Source organism: Chiroxiphia lanceolata, chromosome Z, assembly GCF_009829145.1.
Source record: "Chiroxiphia lanceolata isolate bChiLan1 chromosome Z, bChiLan1.pri, whole genome shotgun sequence".
In the NCBI taxonomy this organism is placed as follows: domain Eukaryota; kingdom Metazoa; phylum Chordata; class Aves; order Passeriformes; family Pipridae; genus Chiroxiphia; species Chiroxiphia lanceolata.
This window is the reverse complement of record NC_045671.1, coordinates 11,108,808-11,126,282: the sequence shown is the minus strand read 5'-3', so window position 1 is coordinate 11,126,282 and position 17,475 is coordinate 11,108,808. Positions and strand designations below refer to the sequence as shown.

The 17,475-nt window shown below is 39.0% G+C and overlaps 1 protein-coding gene across 3 annotated transcripts in view; it reads right to left on the bottom strand.

Annotated features, from left to right (window-relative positions):
* Positions 1 to 2,168: 2,168 nt before the first annotated feature.
* The window catches only part of RAI14 (retinoic acid induced 14), an 86,799-nt gene continuing 71,492 nt past the window's right edge, over positions 2,169 to 17,475 (bottom strand). For 2 of the 3 annotated variants that reach the window (XM_032675999.1, XM_032676001.1), the window contains 13 exons: positions 16,615 to 16,672; positions 16,344 to 16,414; positions 14,922 to 15,028; positions 12,556 to 12,734; positions 11,860 to 11,888; positions 10,838 to 10,924; positions 10,122 to 10,208; positions 9,378 to 9,435; positions 8,915 to 9,033; positions 6,899 to 8,410; positions 5,972 to 6,121; positions 4,428 to 4,493; positions 2,169 to 4,175 (listed from right to left, as the gene is read on the bottom strand). In XM_032675999.1, the coding sequence (XP_032531890.1) occupies positions 4,098 to 4,175; positions 4,428 to 4,493; positions 5,972 to 6,121; positions 6,899 to 8,410; positions 8,915 to 9,033; positions 9,378 to 9,435; positions 10,122 to 10,208; positions 10,838 to 10,924; positions 11,860 to 11,888; positions 12,556 to 12,734; positions 14,922 to 15,028; positions 16,344 to 16,414; positions 16,615 to 16,672 (2,601 nt within the window). In that variant the 3' untranslated portion in view covers positions 2,169 to 4,097. The remainder of the gene's footprint in view (positions 4,176 to 4,427; positions 4,494 to 5,971; positions 6,122 to 6,898; positions 8,411 to 8,914; positions 9,034 to 9,377; positions 9,436 to 10,121; positions 10,209 to 10,837; positions 10,925 to 11,859; positions 11,889 to 12,555; positions 12,735 to 14,921; positions 15,029 to 16,343; positions 16,415 to 16,614; positions 16,673 to 17,475) is intronic. The other variant, XM_032676000.1, reaches the window with a different exon arrangement.

Below are 17,475 nucleotides of genomic sequence, written 5' to 3'. Positions count from 1 at the left end.
CCTGACCACACTGCTTGAGTCAGTGATTCTTCCCTGCAGCATATGGGTCTCTGCCATGTTTAAGGATAGACTTGCCTCAGCCTTTTGTGTCTGCCTTTTGCTCAGATGAAGGCTGGCATCAGTATGAAGAAAGCCACAGGATGCTCTGGTGGGGCTGCCCCAAGCAAGAGCCTCCCTGGGGACAGGTCAGACAGGCAAAAAGCACCTGAACAACCCTGTTCCAGTGCCTCGAAACAGCTTTCCTGCCATGTCCCACATGGTACTCCAGCCTCTTTGCTTACCCTCCTCCCTCCTGCACACTCTAGGTTGGTACTCCACACTGCAAAAGCCCCTCAGGGAGCAGATTTATGGTCTAAACACCACAGATGTGCAGCAGCAGTAATTTATATAGCGCTTAAACACTCAGCAGTGAAATCACATACCATCTCCTTCCCCCAGCCAGCCACTCTTAGGAAAACTCATGAAACATGAAGTGGGCTTTAACAGCTCCACGTAGTGCTGTGGCATCTGCCAAGGGATTTCTTGCCAGCTTCCCCACCAGCCCTTTCTTGGCTGCTTCTGCTGGGCCACTGTGTAGTTTGCTGCAGCACACAGCAGCGTTGTCTTCCCTTGGCTCCTGCTGTCCTGTGCTGACATATAGCACATCACTGTTTAGTTGACTTGAGGAGAGGTAGGAAGGAAACCAGCAGGCCATTCTGCCATCACTGAACCCCCTGCTCAGCCAGCATGGGGGAATATTATCTTCATACCTGTGCCTCTATCCATGGGGCTCCAGCAGGGCATCTGGTGTGCAGCATGCCCAGGGAGCCAAACTCATCTAAGAGGATCAACCACCCTTGTGCTCAGGTGTTGGCTCTGTGCCACTATGCGCTGCTGAAGCCAAAAGATCTGTCCATCAAGGAGAAAGGGCACACTGCAAGAGGTTCTTGCCTGATGTCTGCTGAAATCTCCTCCATCATCTTCCCACGTCCATCTGGGTTGGCAAAGGAGGGGGCCTGTGACAGCCAGGTGCCAAATAACCAGGGCAACATATGCGTACAGGAACTTGTCCTTAGTTTATCCAGCAAGAAAGAGGGGAAAAAAAGGTTAAAAAAAAAAAAAAAGGTGACCTTAATGCAGATCTAAGATGATGTTTCCTCCCGAATTTCATCTGAAGCCTGCTATCATCATTTGTCACTATTATCTACTGCGGCAGGGTATAGGATGGGTGAGAAGAGCCAGTATGCTCAAGGTGCCTGACTAAATCATCACCATTGTGTGCAAACTGCAGTGTGTGTTTGACAAGGGTAATGTTCATCCCCAGTGCCCATACATCTATGGGGAAGAAGGGCAGGAACTGGCTATAAAAATGCTGCCCAGGAGAAGACCCATGCTGTCATGACTGACCGTACAGGAGGCCAAAAATAAGCATGGAGGTTTTAGAGTACCAGCATAGGCAGACACGATGTACCCCACCAGCCCATGTTTTGCATGCCAGTTTGTCCTTCTTCAAAAAAACTCAGTGCTGAGTAGCTTACAGAAATCTGCCTCAAGAGGCTAAAAAGCTACTCGAATCCCAGGACGTAATCACAGAAGTTGTAATTCCTGCTGTTTGTGAGTTCCACTCTCAGACAGGAAGATATTTTAGCAAATAAGTTACTGAAAATCCAGTTTCTCCAACAAAACCAAGGAGATGATAAAAGGCAATGGGGCTGTATAACTAAGTTTAAAAAGTGCACATATCCATATATCCATATGCATATACACATATATATAAATACTTTCACTGTAGTTCTGTGTGTGAAGTGCTAAGTGAAAGAGAACCACAGTTTTGAAAAACTGTAGGACATCACCAATCTGTGCTACTGCTCTAAGGTAGTTTTAAACTTAGCTGGAATGCATGCATTGGCAAATGGGAAAGCTGTATTACCTCTAATGGGATGTCCACATGAGAAATGGCTCTGAACTTACCCATCAGTTAGAAGGCATCATCTACAGAACTGATTATGTGGGGTTTTGACTGGGTCCTATTCTACCTAACAGATCAAGATAGTTAATAATGAAGTTGCAATTTCAGGGAGGAAAGCCCACTTCATCTGACATGTATCTAAAGATGAGATATAGAACACATTTGTACTACGTTAGAACAGTGTAGTGAGATTTCCCTCAAAAGTAAATGAAGACACAAGTGAAAAAAAATTGGAAATAGTTTATTTGCTGCATAAGGAAATGTCTTGTAAATTACATATAAAGAAACTTGTTATGCTGTAGTATATAATTTCCAATATTCCACAAAGATAATTGTAATAAATATACAAACCAAACCCAAGTAGAAGACTAAATCCATCAGGTAACCTACAATATGGTTCATCAAGTTTTATACTTTCAGCATTAGCATGCTTAAAATCTTGTTCTTTTTGAAGTGATGCAGCAAAATTCTTTTCACATTTCTTTGGAGCGTTTTCAAAGCTGTCTAACTACAAAATACTGTTCAAAATTAGCTGGCATTAGTTAAACCACTCAAGAAAAGTAACACCAAGGTCTAACTGATGCAAAGGTGTCATTTTTCTTCTTGCTTTTAAAATCCATCTAGTTTTGCCAGAGTTAGGAATTATCTGATATAAGTGCACTATGAGTCCAGTCAGCCAGAGGCACTGCTGACTCTTGTCATATTATGACTCTATATAAACTTCATAGATTATATAGCTCTGAAAGGTTTCTCCATTAATAGAGACATATCCCCATAGAATAAAAAAAACCAATACCATATTGAAGCTGCAAGCTAGTTAAAATGGTTGTACCCTCAAGTGCAGTGTGTGCTTAGAAACATTTTTCCATAGTTTCATTCTATCCCACATCAGACATTTTTATTTGATTTTAAATTTAGAAGTGCTGATAAAGGCCTTACTGATGCTTCTAGCCTCTAGAAACAACATATAGAATTTTTTTGACACCTTCTGCTGTTCTCTCTCTATAGTTTTTAAATTTTTTCAAAACAGCAGTCTGAATTGCATTTTAGACTTCATTGCTGTGGACCACACTGACAGACAGGCCTATTATTCCGTACAAATCCCTTACAAACTGAAAACACTTCACTATGCTTCACTATTACTGAATACTTGGGGGTATAAACTCTTCTAAAACACAATTACCTAAAAATATTTGTTAATAAGCTTAATGCAAATATTATGTAGAAAAAATGGTTTAGTTACAAAAAAATTCATTAGAGGGCCAATAAAAATATACTGAAGAGAAGATCTTTACAAAAGTGAGGTTAGGAAGTATGAGGCATTGACATTCACTGTAAACATCCTGTGTTCACTAGAATCCCTTGTCTAAAGTACATGTTCTGGTTTTGTTCCTGAGCTTCATGGCCAACACTTGCATAGACAGCTAAACCTATCATAAAGGGTTGTTTATACAGACAGTTCTGTTCGTACAGAACTTCAATAAACTAATGCTTTGAAATAGTTTCATTGCACTACCAGGTAGTTACAGAAACTGTGAAGTATGGTATGTACTCAGTGCATTGGGTGGATTGGGACAGCTACCTCATAGTTTGTTAATCTTAAATAATATTACACTAAGAAGTGTAGCTGTTTGACGTTCTGGCTTAGCATAAATATCTACTCCTGCTCACTGCTGCAAGGCTTGCTTCTGCTCTGCCAAAGACTGCATATGGCAAAATGTCAGGAATCTGAGTGCTACAGCATCAAACATCCCCAGTAACAAGATGCAGCTTATAATCAGTACAGAAGACCTCACAGAGAATTTCACCTTTACCCAGGCAACACGAGTGCTTTCTTCCAGGTTAACCTGCTTCTACTGGAGGAAGCTGGAAAGTACTTATAGGGTAAACACAATATGGAGTGGCCTAAGTAAAAAGTCTGAAGAACATACTTGCATTTTGAATATGAAAAGCAGGCATGTGTTTAGTTACCGCACATAGAAATGCACATGGAAGTGGTACAGACGGACAATTATATCCCCCTCACAAACAGCACAATAACACAAAAGCAGCAAATTGCCAATTTTAAATCTTATGTTAAGGCAAATCTAGATAAACAACCATAACAGGATTAATAAAAATAGGGAGTTTTTCTTGGCTTTTTCTTTGTTTACTTTTTCTGTGATTGGCTTTTACACATTGATAAAATTTGTTTAAGCACTTTCTGGACATCTTCATCCATTTGACCCTAGACAAGGGGAGAAAGAAGAAAAGATGATTGAATTCATGCAGCTCTCTAGTCTTTAAGAATATTGACAAACTATATTTGAGGTACAGTAATTAGATCAATTTCCCAAATGGAGCTTAGTTTGTGCTTGAACTGTCATACCTTTTGGGAGGGATGTCTTAGATAAAACACACAAAGTTCTTACTAGATCTGCAGAAGAAGCATCTTTAATTAAAATACCAAAACTGTGTGACTGACAACATGCAACCATACCTGCACAGCATAGAGAAGATGCATCCTGTAAACCGAGACAATTTCCTGATGTTGTTTTTTTGTTTCCTAGAAAACAGTTAAGCAGAAAGGCATAGAGCATTCAGAACTAGTAATTCAGGACTCCTCAACTAGATTTACACAGGGGAAATTACAAACCAGTCTTATGCAATGCACTGAAAACCAGCTCTGACACTGCTGTGCCACTAAGCAGCCCAAATTTGCTCGGAAGCATGTCCATGAAAATGCTGTAATTCTACCCCTCCCAATAAAAAAACTGGTGAGGTAACATCAGTTGTAAGAAGTGCTGAGCTGCAAAGGTGTGGAATGAGCACATACTCTACTTCCAAGTTTATCAGCAACCAGAACTGAGGAAAGACTACAATATTCTGACCAATCAATTCTCAATTGCAACCGAGCTCTTCCCTAAAGACAATGACCCATCTGCCAGAGGTCTTAACCCACAAACCCCTCAGTCAATGAAAGCCAGGCTCCCTTTTAATGATCACAGACTGCCACAACCCAGAAGCCATCTTTCCAAATAAACATGAAGCTGCTAGGAAAGCTAACCTACAAGAGGGAAAGTGATTCTGTCCTGTTTTAAATACTACCCACTTTCCTAATATGCTGCATACCTTTGCACCTCACACTACTTCGCTGGTCCTTAAGCAGAGGGAATGAAGGATCCTTTCAGACATAGAGGACTGGAATAAGAAACAGTCTGAGTCTGAACAGGATGCAGTGTGTAACTGTCTGCCTACTATTTCTCCCTGCTGCAAGGGTATTTTTCTGACTCTTCTTTCTTTCTGCTGGGGAAAGTAGGAAGGAGACACCAGTTAAGTCATTTAGCGTGTCAGTCTGGGAATTCTCCTTCCAGAGTCACTCCACAGCTCTCTACAAGGGCCTCCGATGGGCATTACTTTCTTTTCATCCTCAAAAGTGAATTAAAGTGCTCCTTTGGGCAGGCAAGCTCTTGGAAATATAAGTTAAGACTCAACCCGGCTTAGAGGATTGGACCTTTCATGCACAAACAAATATAATTAAAAAAACCCCTCTGTAAGCAGTTCAGAATTTCAGAGAATTAACTGTGCTCTCCATAAACAGATGGATTTGCTTGATTTGAAACCTCATGCTTTCGGTGAGTATGTCTTCCAGAAAGCTTAATGAAACAAAACTACTTCAGCTGATGAATGTTCTTGGAAAAATGCACACATCCCCTGCACATTGGTCATACTTTTCCACAAAACAGGGTCTCAGTGGCAGGTTTCGTCATTAGATTCCACTACAAGAATTTTGTTTCTGTATTGGCTTGAGAAAAATATATGGGAAAATAGCTTGCTTTAGTTAGGCTTTTTCTAAAGAAAAATTTGCGACTTGCAGATTCCTAGATGTTTCAGTGAAACAGAGAAATTACTGAAATTCTGGATGAAAATTCCCTCCCATGTACTCATTGACTGTATTGCATTTTAAATAATCAGAGCAAAGAATAGCACCTGTATCTTTGGAGAGCTGGGACTAATGTTAGGTTTACAAACTATCACACTTACAGTCAGTTGGTTTTGCAACTGCTTCACTTGTTGTTGTAACTCCTCCAGCTGCTGGCTTTGTCTTTTGGGGGCACTGGTTGAGTAAGAAAGCTGAGAAAGGCTGTTCAGTGCTTCTTTTAATTTGCTAATTTCCTTGGACATTTCATTGATCTAGGGAGGCAAAAACCAGGTTTTCATCAGAAGATGCAAGGCGTACTGCGTTCCTGTCAGTCTCATCTATGAGTTATTTGTGACTTAAATTTAAGAATGGGGAAAAACAAATTGTAAATAACTCAATGGACAAATAGAGACATCATGTAAGCAAAGGGTTACAATGCTTCTCTATCTCCCATCCTAGTCCAGTCTATTCGAAATGGACTCCTTGTTCTGAAAAACAGCAATATTTACAAAGAAGGACTGCATTTACCACCTTTACAAATTCTGCTGCTGAACGCAAGACACAAATATAACAAACACAGGCCACCTATTTACAGCTAGCAAAAGGCATAGCTTTTTATAAAGAAATTTGTAGTGACAGAAATGGTTGCTGCAGAGGAAACTTAGTCAAATCATGCTATGGTTGAGATGATACAGTAATATCACAACAGTGAATTTTTGCTCCTTCCTGATCTTGTCTCCTCTGGAATCTCTTCCTGCTGTAAATCCTACTTTTTGACCTCAGTTGCCTAAATAGTGTGAACCCAACCCAAGCAGAATTTTAAAGAGGTAAATTGAAAGATCATGTGTATCTCCACAGGAGAGGGAAATCAATTGCAAAGTTAAAGATACTGAAAACTTCTTTTGACTTTAAAACCTGAATTTTTGGATGGGCAAACACACTCAGAAGTTACACTTGAACCAGCATCATTTATGAGATCACTTGTGCACCACTCAATGTGTTTTGCAGTCTGAACTCATACTACTCCTGCACTGTAGTGAGTCACTGACCTTTTTATCTTTATCTTCTTCTAGTTTTGATGAGTTTTTCATTTCAAGAAGGGCTTCTTGAACTTGGTGGTACTTTTGCTGAAGATCAGTCACCTCCCGTTCCTTTGCTTCAAGCAGAGTATGCATACCTTCTTTTGCTTCTTTCAAGTGCAAAATTTCATTTCTCAGTTTCAGAGCATCTAAGGACACGTTTTCCTTCTCTCGCATTACATCCTTCAGTTTGGATGACAAAACACTGACTTCACCCTCTAGTGATGACTTGAGCTTTTCATATGTAGCCTTGGGTACCATAGCTTCATTAATCGCAGCTTTTTCTTCCAGTAATTCCTTCTCTAAGTTTCTTAATTCACCTTCCTTGTTGTTAAGCTGTTTTTTGAGCTCATGTATTTCTTCCTCCATTTCCTTTATAGTATTTCTGAGTGCACTAATCACCTGGCGGTGTTCAGTAATTGGCACAGAGTTTTGTTTCTGAGTGTCTAACAGTTGCTTTAGTTCTTCTGCTTCATCTAAGACTTTTGTGTACTGGGATTTCATTTCTGATAACTCATTTTCTGCTTTGTATTTCAAAGAATTTGTTACCTCCATCAGTTTCTCATGTTCTTCTCTAGGAATGTAGTTCAAAGCTATATCATCTAGAGTTTTTTTCTTCCTAAAGTCTTCAAGCTCTGTTTGTGCTTCTTTGTACAACTGAGACAATTCACTAAGTTGTCTGTTGAGGTCATCTACCATTCTGTGCATCACATCTTTCATTTCTCCAGCTTCAGGACTAGATTCCAGCCGTGTCTGATTTGTCAGCTTGTCCTGTAGCCTTTTAATTTCCTCTTGCCCTTCTTTGTACCTCTCAATCAGCAATGCTTTCTCTTGATTAATGTTATCAATAACTGAACAATATGAATTCTTCATTTCCTCACATTCTTCCACAGACAATTTGCTTGCCACATTCTGCTCTCTGTCTTCAAACTTTTTCTGTAGTTCTCTCACTTTTTCTTTTTGTCTTTCGCTTTCCTCCAATGCTTTCTTCAATTCTTGCTTAAGTGTTTCAACTTCTGCATATGTAACTTTCAACATACTCAGATCAGAACTGGTTTCTTCACTTTCAGAGGAAATAGGACTCAGCTTCTTTTGCCTTTGTGCATTCAAGGCGTCTTTCCCAGCTTCCTCATACCTGTTCTGAGTTTCTTGGAACTTCGGGTTAAGATCAGAACCATTTTCTGAAATGTCTGGGCTATTTAAACAATCTGTTTCTGGAATTCTAGACTGGGCCTGAGATTCCAGGTGCCTTCTTTTGGCTTCAGAATTCTCTAATTTCCTCTGCACATCCTTTAGGTCTTCCTGGAGGTACTTCATTTTTCCTTCTCTGGGGCTTGTCAATTTTTCTTGAGTCTTAGTGGCATTTAATGTAGGCTTCAGTTCCTGAGCCAAGAACTCATTTTGTCTATCTGCTGTTTGCTCAAACTCTGTTTGGGTTGAATAAGATTCTACAGCTGAATCCCCTTCTTTAGGTGTTCTTTCCTGTCCAAAAAGAAACACGAACAATGGCACAATAAATACATGGACAAGATTATATTTTTTTTAGAATAGAGTAAGCAAGGAAATACTGCTACATCCTACAGAGACAGATGATTAAAGAACCATGGAAGAAAGTTTTAGAAAAATTCAAAGCCCAGCTGCTACCATTTAGTCATCTGCAGTGAGAGAGGACAGTAAGTGCCAAGGTCGTCTGAAAGTCTGGGCCGATCTCCATAAGCTAATAATCAAAGCTATGCAAATTAAAATTCTGCTAACCCAACTGCTAACATCTTTTAGAATGTGGCTATCATAACAAAGTTATTCAGTAATTTATGGAAAATGTGAGAAGATAAAACACTGACTTAATCCTTTGGGACAAAGTGTTTCCATGATCTTACGAACAAGCTCGTTAAATTATCTTCAGAGTACAACTCTTTAAAACAGTAAGAAGCTCTTTGTTCTGCTAGCAGATTAAGAGAACACCAGAACAGCACAAAAATATGCCACCTGTAATTTGTCCTGCAGCTCCTTATTGTGCAATGTCAAAGAAGCAATTTTTGCTTGCATCAACAGCAGTAGATCTTGTTGGTCAGCTTCAGAACTCACATCCAATAAGCTATCACCACCTTCAGAGAAAAAAAAAAGAGATTCAAAAGCTTTTGAAAAGCTGAAATGCTTTATTTTATGCTTTATTTTAATATTTAAAGTTAAATAGTTTGTTCCCATGACCACTAAATGCAGTGAGCAAACAAACTGTTCCTATAAACTCCCAAAAAAAGTGTTAAGTTCATTCAGTAGAAGCAGGAGGTTTTAGTGGGAAGCTGCTAGTGGAATTACAAAACATTACTCTCAATACTTAGTGTGTCTCATGTTCTAAGCAGAAAGGCACAGAGGATTTCTGACCAGTTTTCAACATTTCATGCCACCTAAAATGCCTAACCAAAGATGAAAGTAAGGATTAACTGTATACCTGTTGTGCTGTCACTCAGTCTGTCTTTATTATCTCTATGCAAGGAGCTGAATTCTTCCTGCCAAAACATCAAAAGAAAATGTTTTCACAGAATGCAGTTGTAAAGTTGGACAGCTCACCAAAAAGAACTACAGACAGTATAGATCCTGCTGGATAAAGCCTGTCAAAGTGGACATCTTTTATTTCTGAGGTCTCTTATTGTAGCATCTTTAATGTCTGTTAAAGCCATTCAGGTTCCATTGCCCAATTCTCATTAAATGCTAAGGAAATAAGGGCAACTATCTTGTAGATAATTCGAAAGACTGCAGCCCCTGTGATAAATAATAGCAATATATTGACATGTATTTAAGAAAAAAAAATCTTCAATGCCATAAGGTAAAGATCAGGTAGAACACACTCAATTGTTTCCCTGATGTGTTTTGGTAAAAGGGTCTCTTTTTGCACTGCTCAATTCCATGTCCTTTGCTGGTATTAGAAAAATGAACTCTTGTAACATTAATACTTACTTTCATAACCATATTCCTAAACACTAATCTATGACTATTTCTACATATCTATTTGTTAAACTTTAGAGTAATCTACACTTGCTTTATAAATTACATGTAAATAGATTCGGACTTCTTTTTGTTCCTAAAAGTCAGCTAATTATGTCGCAGAAGACTCTGCAGTCAGCAAAACAGAACGTTAAGCAAAACAGATACTGTACTTTCCTTCCCTAAGCTCATAAGAACAAAGCACTGATACCTTGCACACTTGATCAGCAAAGAAAGCCTGCCCTTTTCCAGTCATGGGAGTTGAAGTTGAAGAGTGTGGAGAGGACAAATCATTAAGCTGTAAAAGATTTTTATATAAATAGGTAAGTATATGTACATGCACATATAACTACCTCTCTAACATCTGCCCATATACACACACACACACATGCATTAAAGAGTACTTTTCCCTGCACTAACATAACTCACAACTCTAGATTATTTTCAAAGAGCAGACCTAATTATTTAGTGCTCTTCTGAGCCAGTATTACATAAGGATTGTAGTTATTACACAGGTAACATTCCACTTTAAGATGAAACCCAGCTGTTAAATAGATTTCTATAGTACCAAAATGCAGGTTTTTTACTTCTATATGCATATATTAACATAGTAATGTGTACATATTTATATGTATAATCAAAATATACAGAATTATTTACTTATTGAAATCAGCAAAGCCAGGACAACTTCAACTTGAGTTTGAAAAAGCACTTGTACACTAACATTTGCACATTTTATCTTAGGCCATGCTGTATTTCAAGCAATTTTCCTTGTGCTTTCATGGTGTCATCCTAACGTAAGGAAAAGCACTCATTGTAAGGTATATAAAATAACAGTGACAGAGCAAATCCAGCCCACATAATTCACATAATGTTCAAAATGCCTTATACCCCCTAAAAGCATCTCAAAATTGGTCTTTTCTTTACCTGAATAGGACTGATAGGAGGAGGTGGGGCTTTGCGTTTTTTTGGAGTTCCACTTCTTTCTGAACTTAATTTAGAGCCTTGATCATGCTGAAAGTTTCACCAGCCAGAAAAGGTAGGTTTGTTAGTTTGGTTAGTAAAGTCCGAGCAAGTTGTTTTATAAAAAAAAAATAAAATAAAATCCCACATTAATATCAACTTTAGCAGCTCATGCAGTGCCTTTTTTTCCTATGTAAAGACCGTATCTCTACTAACATAAAGATATGAAACATGCCTGACAATAAGAATCTGCTCCCTTGTAACCCATGCTTCAGTGAAAACAAACAAGATTTAGTGAAAAAGCAGAAGCTGACAACAGGTTTAGCACCAGTGATCTTAAATAATTCCATTCATACATAGCCCAGTCATGCCCTTCTTCATGGCTACCATCTTTCCTCTCCACTGGCTTCTGCCTGAGCTCCCTGAAAAACCTGTCTCTCCACTCAGAGAAGGAATGAACCAATGCACTGCGCCCTCATCTACTTTCCAGCCACCAGCAGGTCTACAAGGTTTAGGTGCACTCCAAGATATGATATTAAACACAAAATTTAAGAAACCAGTATAACTGCCTAAATCTGCTGGGATTCTCACAGGACGGGGTCTCCAGTAACCAGAGATAACTTTCAATTACATGTTTTAGAAACAGGGTATTTTTCTAGACCACCTCCTCTACAGCTGGAAGAGATAGGGACCCCAAAAGCCAAGCTCCTGCCTTATATGCGAGAAAAGCACACATGCACATACACACTTGCACTCCCTTCCTTGTCTCACTAAGGGTGCTGGCTGCTTATACGGAGAGAAGCCAAGTCTAAAAGCAATGTTTCTGAAACATATTTCTTAACTAAGCAACAAAAACCTTTTACAAAGTAGTCATGGCAACACATCTCACAGTGACATTCACTATTGCTTCCAGTCCTGTCAGTTACTAGTTCTTATGGCACATGCCTAGATAGTCTGAGTATTTTCAAAACCAAAAGGACAAATACCTGCTTCGCTTTTGTCGGTGATTTTGTATCTGTGAAGCAGAAAAGAGGTGGAATAAATAACCGTTAACAAAGTTATTTGCCATTCTTAGCCCACCTCTCAGCTCCACTTCCCATATCATAGATAAACAGCTTGATTTTTGAATTCCTGTCTGAAAGCTGAAAAACATAATTTCCAAATGCCATTTGAATCACAGCCTTTCTCTGCTACTGTTTGTGTTTCATACTGAGATAAAATCCGAAGAATCACGACAATTCTTATTCTATTATAGTCTCACACCATTCTCCCACATTAAGCTTCCTACTTCAGAAATCCATCTTAGTTTGACCATAAAATCTTCTGCCTGCTTTAGTTCCTTCTTCAACCCCTCTGCTGAGAGGTTGTATGTTCCACTGACTCTCCCACCGAATAAAAAAGAATCTATTCCAAATTGTATTCAATGTATTCAAAACTTCACAATGCTGCTACATCAACTTACCTTTTCTTTCTCCAAAACACCTCATTTTGTCCTCAGGGCTTTATCCCATGCTAAATATTACCATCTATGGCAAAGAGCTTTTGAGAAGTCTCAGCCAGACGATCTTGAAAATGGCTTTTGCAACATTTCAGATTACAGTTTGAAGTAAATTTGTTGAGTGCGAAACATCTACATAGCCCATTCAAGAAGGGACAAACTGCACTCAGCTTCTCTTACATACCCACATCCTGAGATAACTTTGATGATAGGAGGTTCTGGATCCCTGTATTTTCAGAGAGCTTGGCGTAATGCAGGGCGTTCTGTCCAAAGACATCTACTAAACTGACATCTGCACCCCTCCTAAGGAAAGCGTCCACCATGTTAAGGTTACCAACTTCACAAGCCATCATCAAAGCAGTTCTGAACAAAAAAAAAACACAAACACAAAACCAAAACACAGAGAACAAGTGTCAAGAACATACTCTTTAAGCAGCTCATTTTTTCAGGAAAAGAAGCGTGATGGTTATTGTGCAATAACGTCCCTCCTCCTCTTCCTCATACATAGCCTCCAGCTGCAAAGACAGGTCATTTCTAAAAATGGCTTCCTGAGATCAAGAGGAGAGTCATAGATAGAAATGGCTGCAGGATAAAGTCAGACTAACAAACCTCACTGCTACATTACAATTACAGTGGTGGTACAACAGGAAAGCCTTTATTTCATTGCTGCTGTCCTTCACATGCTGCTTTTTAAACAAAAGAGACAAACAGATTTCAACAAAAAACCAAAAAAACCTCAGAGACCTTCAGTGAGTCCAAGAGACGGGTTTGACCTGAAACCCTGTACTACTGTCATCTTAAAAAAAAGGAAAAAAGAAAAAAGAAAAGAAGAAAGAAATCCATTAGAGCACAAACCATTCCCTTTCCAACACAGGGTAGCTACACAATGCCAGATCCTAGAGTAAGGGCAGCATGCAGAAGGAGTCTTTTCCTAACACTTTGTGTCTGCTTTTCTCATTTACTTGAAGAGGTCATAAGAAATGTACAGAATAATTAAAAACACACAAAACCCCTCACTTTTCAAGCATGCTCTAATACTGCCTTCCTGCTTGGGCATAATTCTCCTTTCTCAACATGAAAATGTGCTTAATAGGTTGGCCAAGTCTACTGCCAAACACATTCCTAAGTGCAGATTTGAAGTTGAAAAGTTACTAGTGATAATATTTGCTAAATATTAAGACAAACATTTCACTGATGAATTGAACATACTCCCTGTAGTGAGTGAGCCCTGGAGAGGTGATGGCTGCTGCAGTGCCATGTTAAAAGGTAGTGCTGAGTGGCAATGTGGGTAACACCTCCAGAGTCACAGGGAAGGTTTTAGATTACAAAATAATTCACTAGGTCTGGATAAGATAGAAATCTGGAGATGACATTTTCAAAGGTTATCCCCTTCTTTTCCCAGTAAGGCTTCTCCTGTTTCAGTAAAATCTTAACCACTTTTGTGAACATGAGAAGCAGGAGTAGTCACTCCCCTCACCACAATGAAAGCAAGAAGTAAACAGTATATTTGATATTATATCATTCTCTTGCTTCTACACAGTACTTTCTTATAAAAGAAAATACAAAAATGTGAGTCCTATCTATGACAGAAACTCTTTCATCCAATTAATGAAGAAAGTCTTAGCACTGTCTGCTGATTATATAGTAAGAAAGTGAGGAGACGGCAGAGGTTCCAGAGTGTGCAGCAGCTCAGGTTCAAAGCACTGAGGAGGCCATGCAAACTAACAAAGACAAGCAGGCAGTTTTCTTTAGACAACTGAAAAAAAGAGTGCACTAATGAACTTTGGACTGATAAAAAACAAGTTAGGGCCCAGTCTTATCCTCACAGGTGTTGCCAGAGAACAATATCAGCATTGTATCACATATAATAATCAACATTGCTATGAAGTGTAAGTGCCAAGTCTTCTCAGTATCCTTCCTTACCTTCACAGTTTAACGAACTGTTTATAAAACAGTCCTTAATTTTCAAAGACTCTTGATCTTTGTCAGTATCATTAAAACAAGAGCATTTTTCACTACAAGGATGTTGCTTTTTAAGAACAGTTTTCTGATACATGCACTATCTATTAATGCAAAAAAATGTCTAATTGGCACCTCCTAAAACAGCATCTCCACTATAAAGCTTTACTGTACTTTTCTCTTGCTGTTGTGGCTGCATTATGGTAGAAGAAAGAACCCTCCAAAGATTTTGCTCCCAAGTAACAGTTACTAACTCATCTTTAGAAGAAAGCAGCACTTCAAATTGAGACACTTAGAAAGTGATGTGTGAGTAAGTGCTATCAATCAATTTTGTGTAGGAATTATTTAAAAATGGGATATACTACTCTGGTGGCCCAAGGAAAATCTTACAGGCACATTAGTTTTATAGTTGCATAGCTTCTGTTTCATCTTTCCCTTTAAGCAGAATTTTGCAAGCCTTCTCAATAATGAGGATGTCCAGTCCAGAATGCATTATTTCACCTAACATCAACTATTTTAGGAAGAATTTGATGAGAAAGCTTCATTTGACAGGCAGCCTTGGGGAAGAATTAACATGTTAACCTGCTGTACCTTCCATTTTTATCCCTGGTGTTGACGTCTGCTCCATGATCCAGAAGGTATTTGCAGACTTCTGTGTGTCCATTTTGTACTGCAAGCAGCAGAGGTATGTTCCCATCCTAGAAATGCATTTAAAGAAACTATGAACAATATTCCATCCACTTACAAATAAGACTCTGAGATTTGAACACAGCTATGAATTTTATCTCTACATAGCATAAATGAGGTGCTCTCAGTACATTTTTCTTATATACCATAAATGTAGCTGAGTTTACTTTAATTCCTTCTTGATTACTAGGGATGATGCAAAGTAGGGATGCTTTTTCCTTTTATACTCCCTTTGCTGTTTGCTCAATGCTAAAAGGTAGTGATTTTGGAACTACCCAGTATCTTTCAGTAGCTCCACAGCAAAAATGATACTTTTACCTAAGTACAAGGCAAAAATACAATGTTTCATAAAATCATAGAATAATATGTTTGGAAGACCCCCTTAGATGTCATCTGGGGTTTCTCCCACTTGTTTTTCAACACAAAGCGAGGCAAACTTCAAGTTACAGTACATTGCTCAGGGACTTGTCCAGTCAAGTTTTAAGCACCTCCAAAGGTAGAGACAACATTACATCTCTGGGTACCAGTTCCAGTGTTTGACCATCTTCAAGGTGAGATTATTTTTTCCTTAGTAGCTAACTGGGATTTCCCAGTTAGGTTCACTACCCAAACTCTGACCACTTCTTATCATCATTTTGTCATGCATCTCTGAGGTTGGTCTGACTCCCTCTTTCCTATGACCAACCATGATGTAGCCTAAGACATTTTTAAGATACTCCTACAGCCTTCCCTTCTATAGATGGAACAAACCTTTTCTGCCTTTAAAATGCATTTGCTGAAATATTAGGTCTGACATCTGTGACATATTTGTTTTCATTAGAAATATGAAGGTAAGAAGGAGGTGGATCAAAGTCAAAAATAAACAAACAAGTATTTTTATGCTTTCCCATCTGGCCTGTGCTTTACTTCTGTTAGGTCACCTCCTTCTATCATTTGAGGGTTTTCTATAAGGCACCTGCATCACCCTCAAAACCAGACCTGGTTGGTTGTAGACACTTCATAGTAGTGAATGTAGCATCCCTTAGCCTTTAGACTACATCAAATATATTTTTCCCCCTCAGGCTTATCATACTCTGGTTGGGCTTTCTGAGAATTTTGCATCACTTGCCCACACCTTGGTATGATTGTATCAGATTATGAAGTGCTTTCACACCTCTGCTACGCCAAGCTGCAAAGGGAACTTCCTCCAGCAGAGAAGTCCAGGAAGAAATATAAGCACAGTATTGCTTTGAACTGCTGCACTGACATGGAGGGTGGTAAGTGCATGGGGTGGAGGGTGGCAAAAGCTCTGAAGTATCTGAAGTACACAACAGAAGAGGTACGTACCACATCTTTGACATTTATGGGACATTTGTGTTCACACAGGAGCTGAACTGCCTGAAGACATCCACTTGCAGCTAAAAAACCCAAAGAAAATAAAATTAAAAAAAAAAAAAACAAGCATGAAAGCTCATCAAACCCACCCCATTTTCAAAAGCTGTGCTCTGTGCTTCCACTTGCAATACTGCAGCATTAGAGTGGGGTACAACAAAATTGTAGAGCTAGGAATATCAAGCACAACAAAATAGATAGTGCAAGCTTTTGCCAAAGAAGTTACCTGCATAATGCAAAGCTGTTTTCCCAGCATTGTCAGTGCTGTCTGCTGGACATTTACTCTGCACAGTTCAATAAGGAGAAGGGAAAAAAAGGCAATTAGAGAAAGACAAAGAACATAAAACATATCTTTTATGCTAACAGAGTGCTTTGAGAAAAAGTTTATGTGATGCTTCAGGAAAGAATGCTGAAGGAAGGTACAACTTCCATCTCTAGCAATCTAGTCTTTCCTTTCTTGGTACCAGCTTACACTGAAGATGTAGGAAATCTTCGTGATCAGAGATCTATGCCCTAAAATTGTTGAAGTTTCTGAATAATTTAAATCAGGAAATAAAAAAGGAAAGAAATTCCTTTATCTCAGGAAATCTTTTTTTTTTTTTTAATATTAGAGTAAGAGATAAAGCAGCCATGTCCTAAGGCTATTAGTCTTGCATTTTTTTTATTTCATTGAATCATAGAATCACAGAATGGTTTGGGTTGGAAGACACCTTAAAGATCATCTAGTTCCAATCCCCTGTCATGGGCAGGTATACTTTCCACCAAATCAGGCTGCTCAAAGCCCCATCCAGCCTGGCCTTGAACAGGGGTGTTAAGTGACGGGGCATCCACAGCTTCTTTAGGCAACCTGTTATAGTGCCTCACTACCCTCTGAGTAAAGGATTTTTTCCTAATATCCAACCTAAACCTCCCATGGTGCTACTTGAGGACATTTCCTCTTGACCAATCAAGATAGGGTCTCCCCTGAGGCTCCTTTCCCCCAGGCTAAACAGCCCCAGCTCCCTTAGGTGCTCATCACAGGACTTCTTCTGTAAACCCTTCAACAGCTCAAATGCTTATCTTTAGACAGAAGAAGACAGGACCCTGA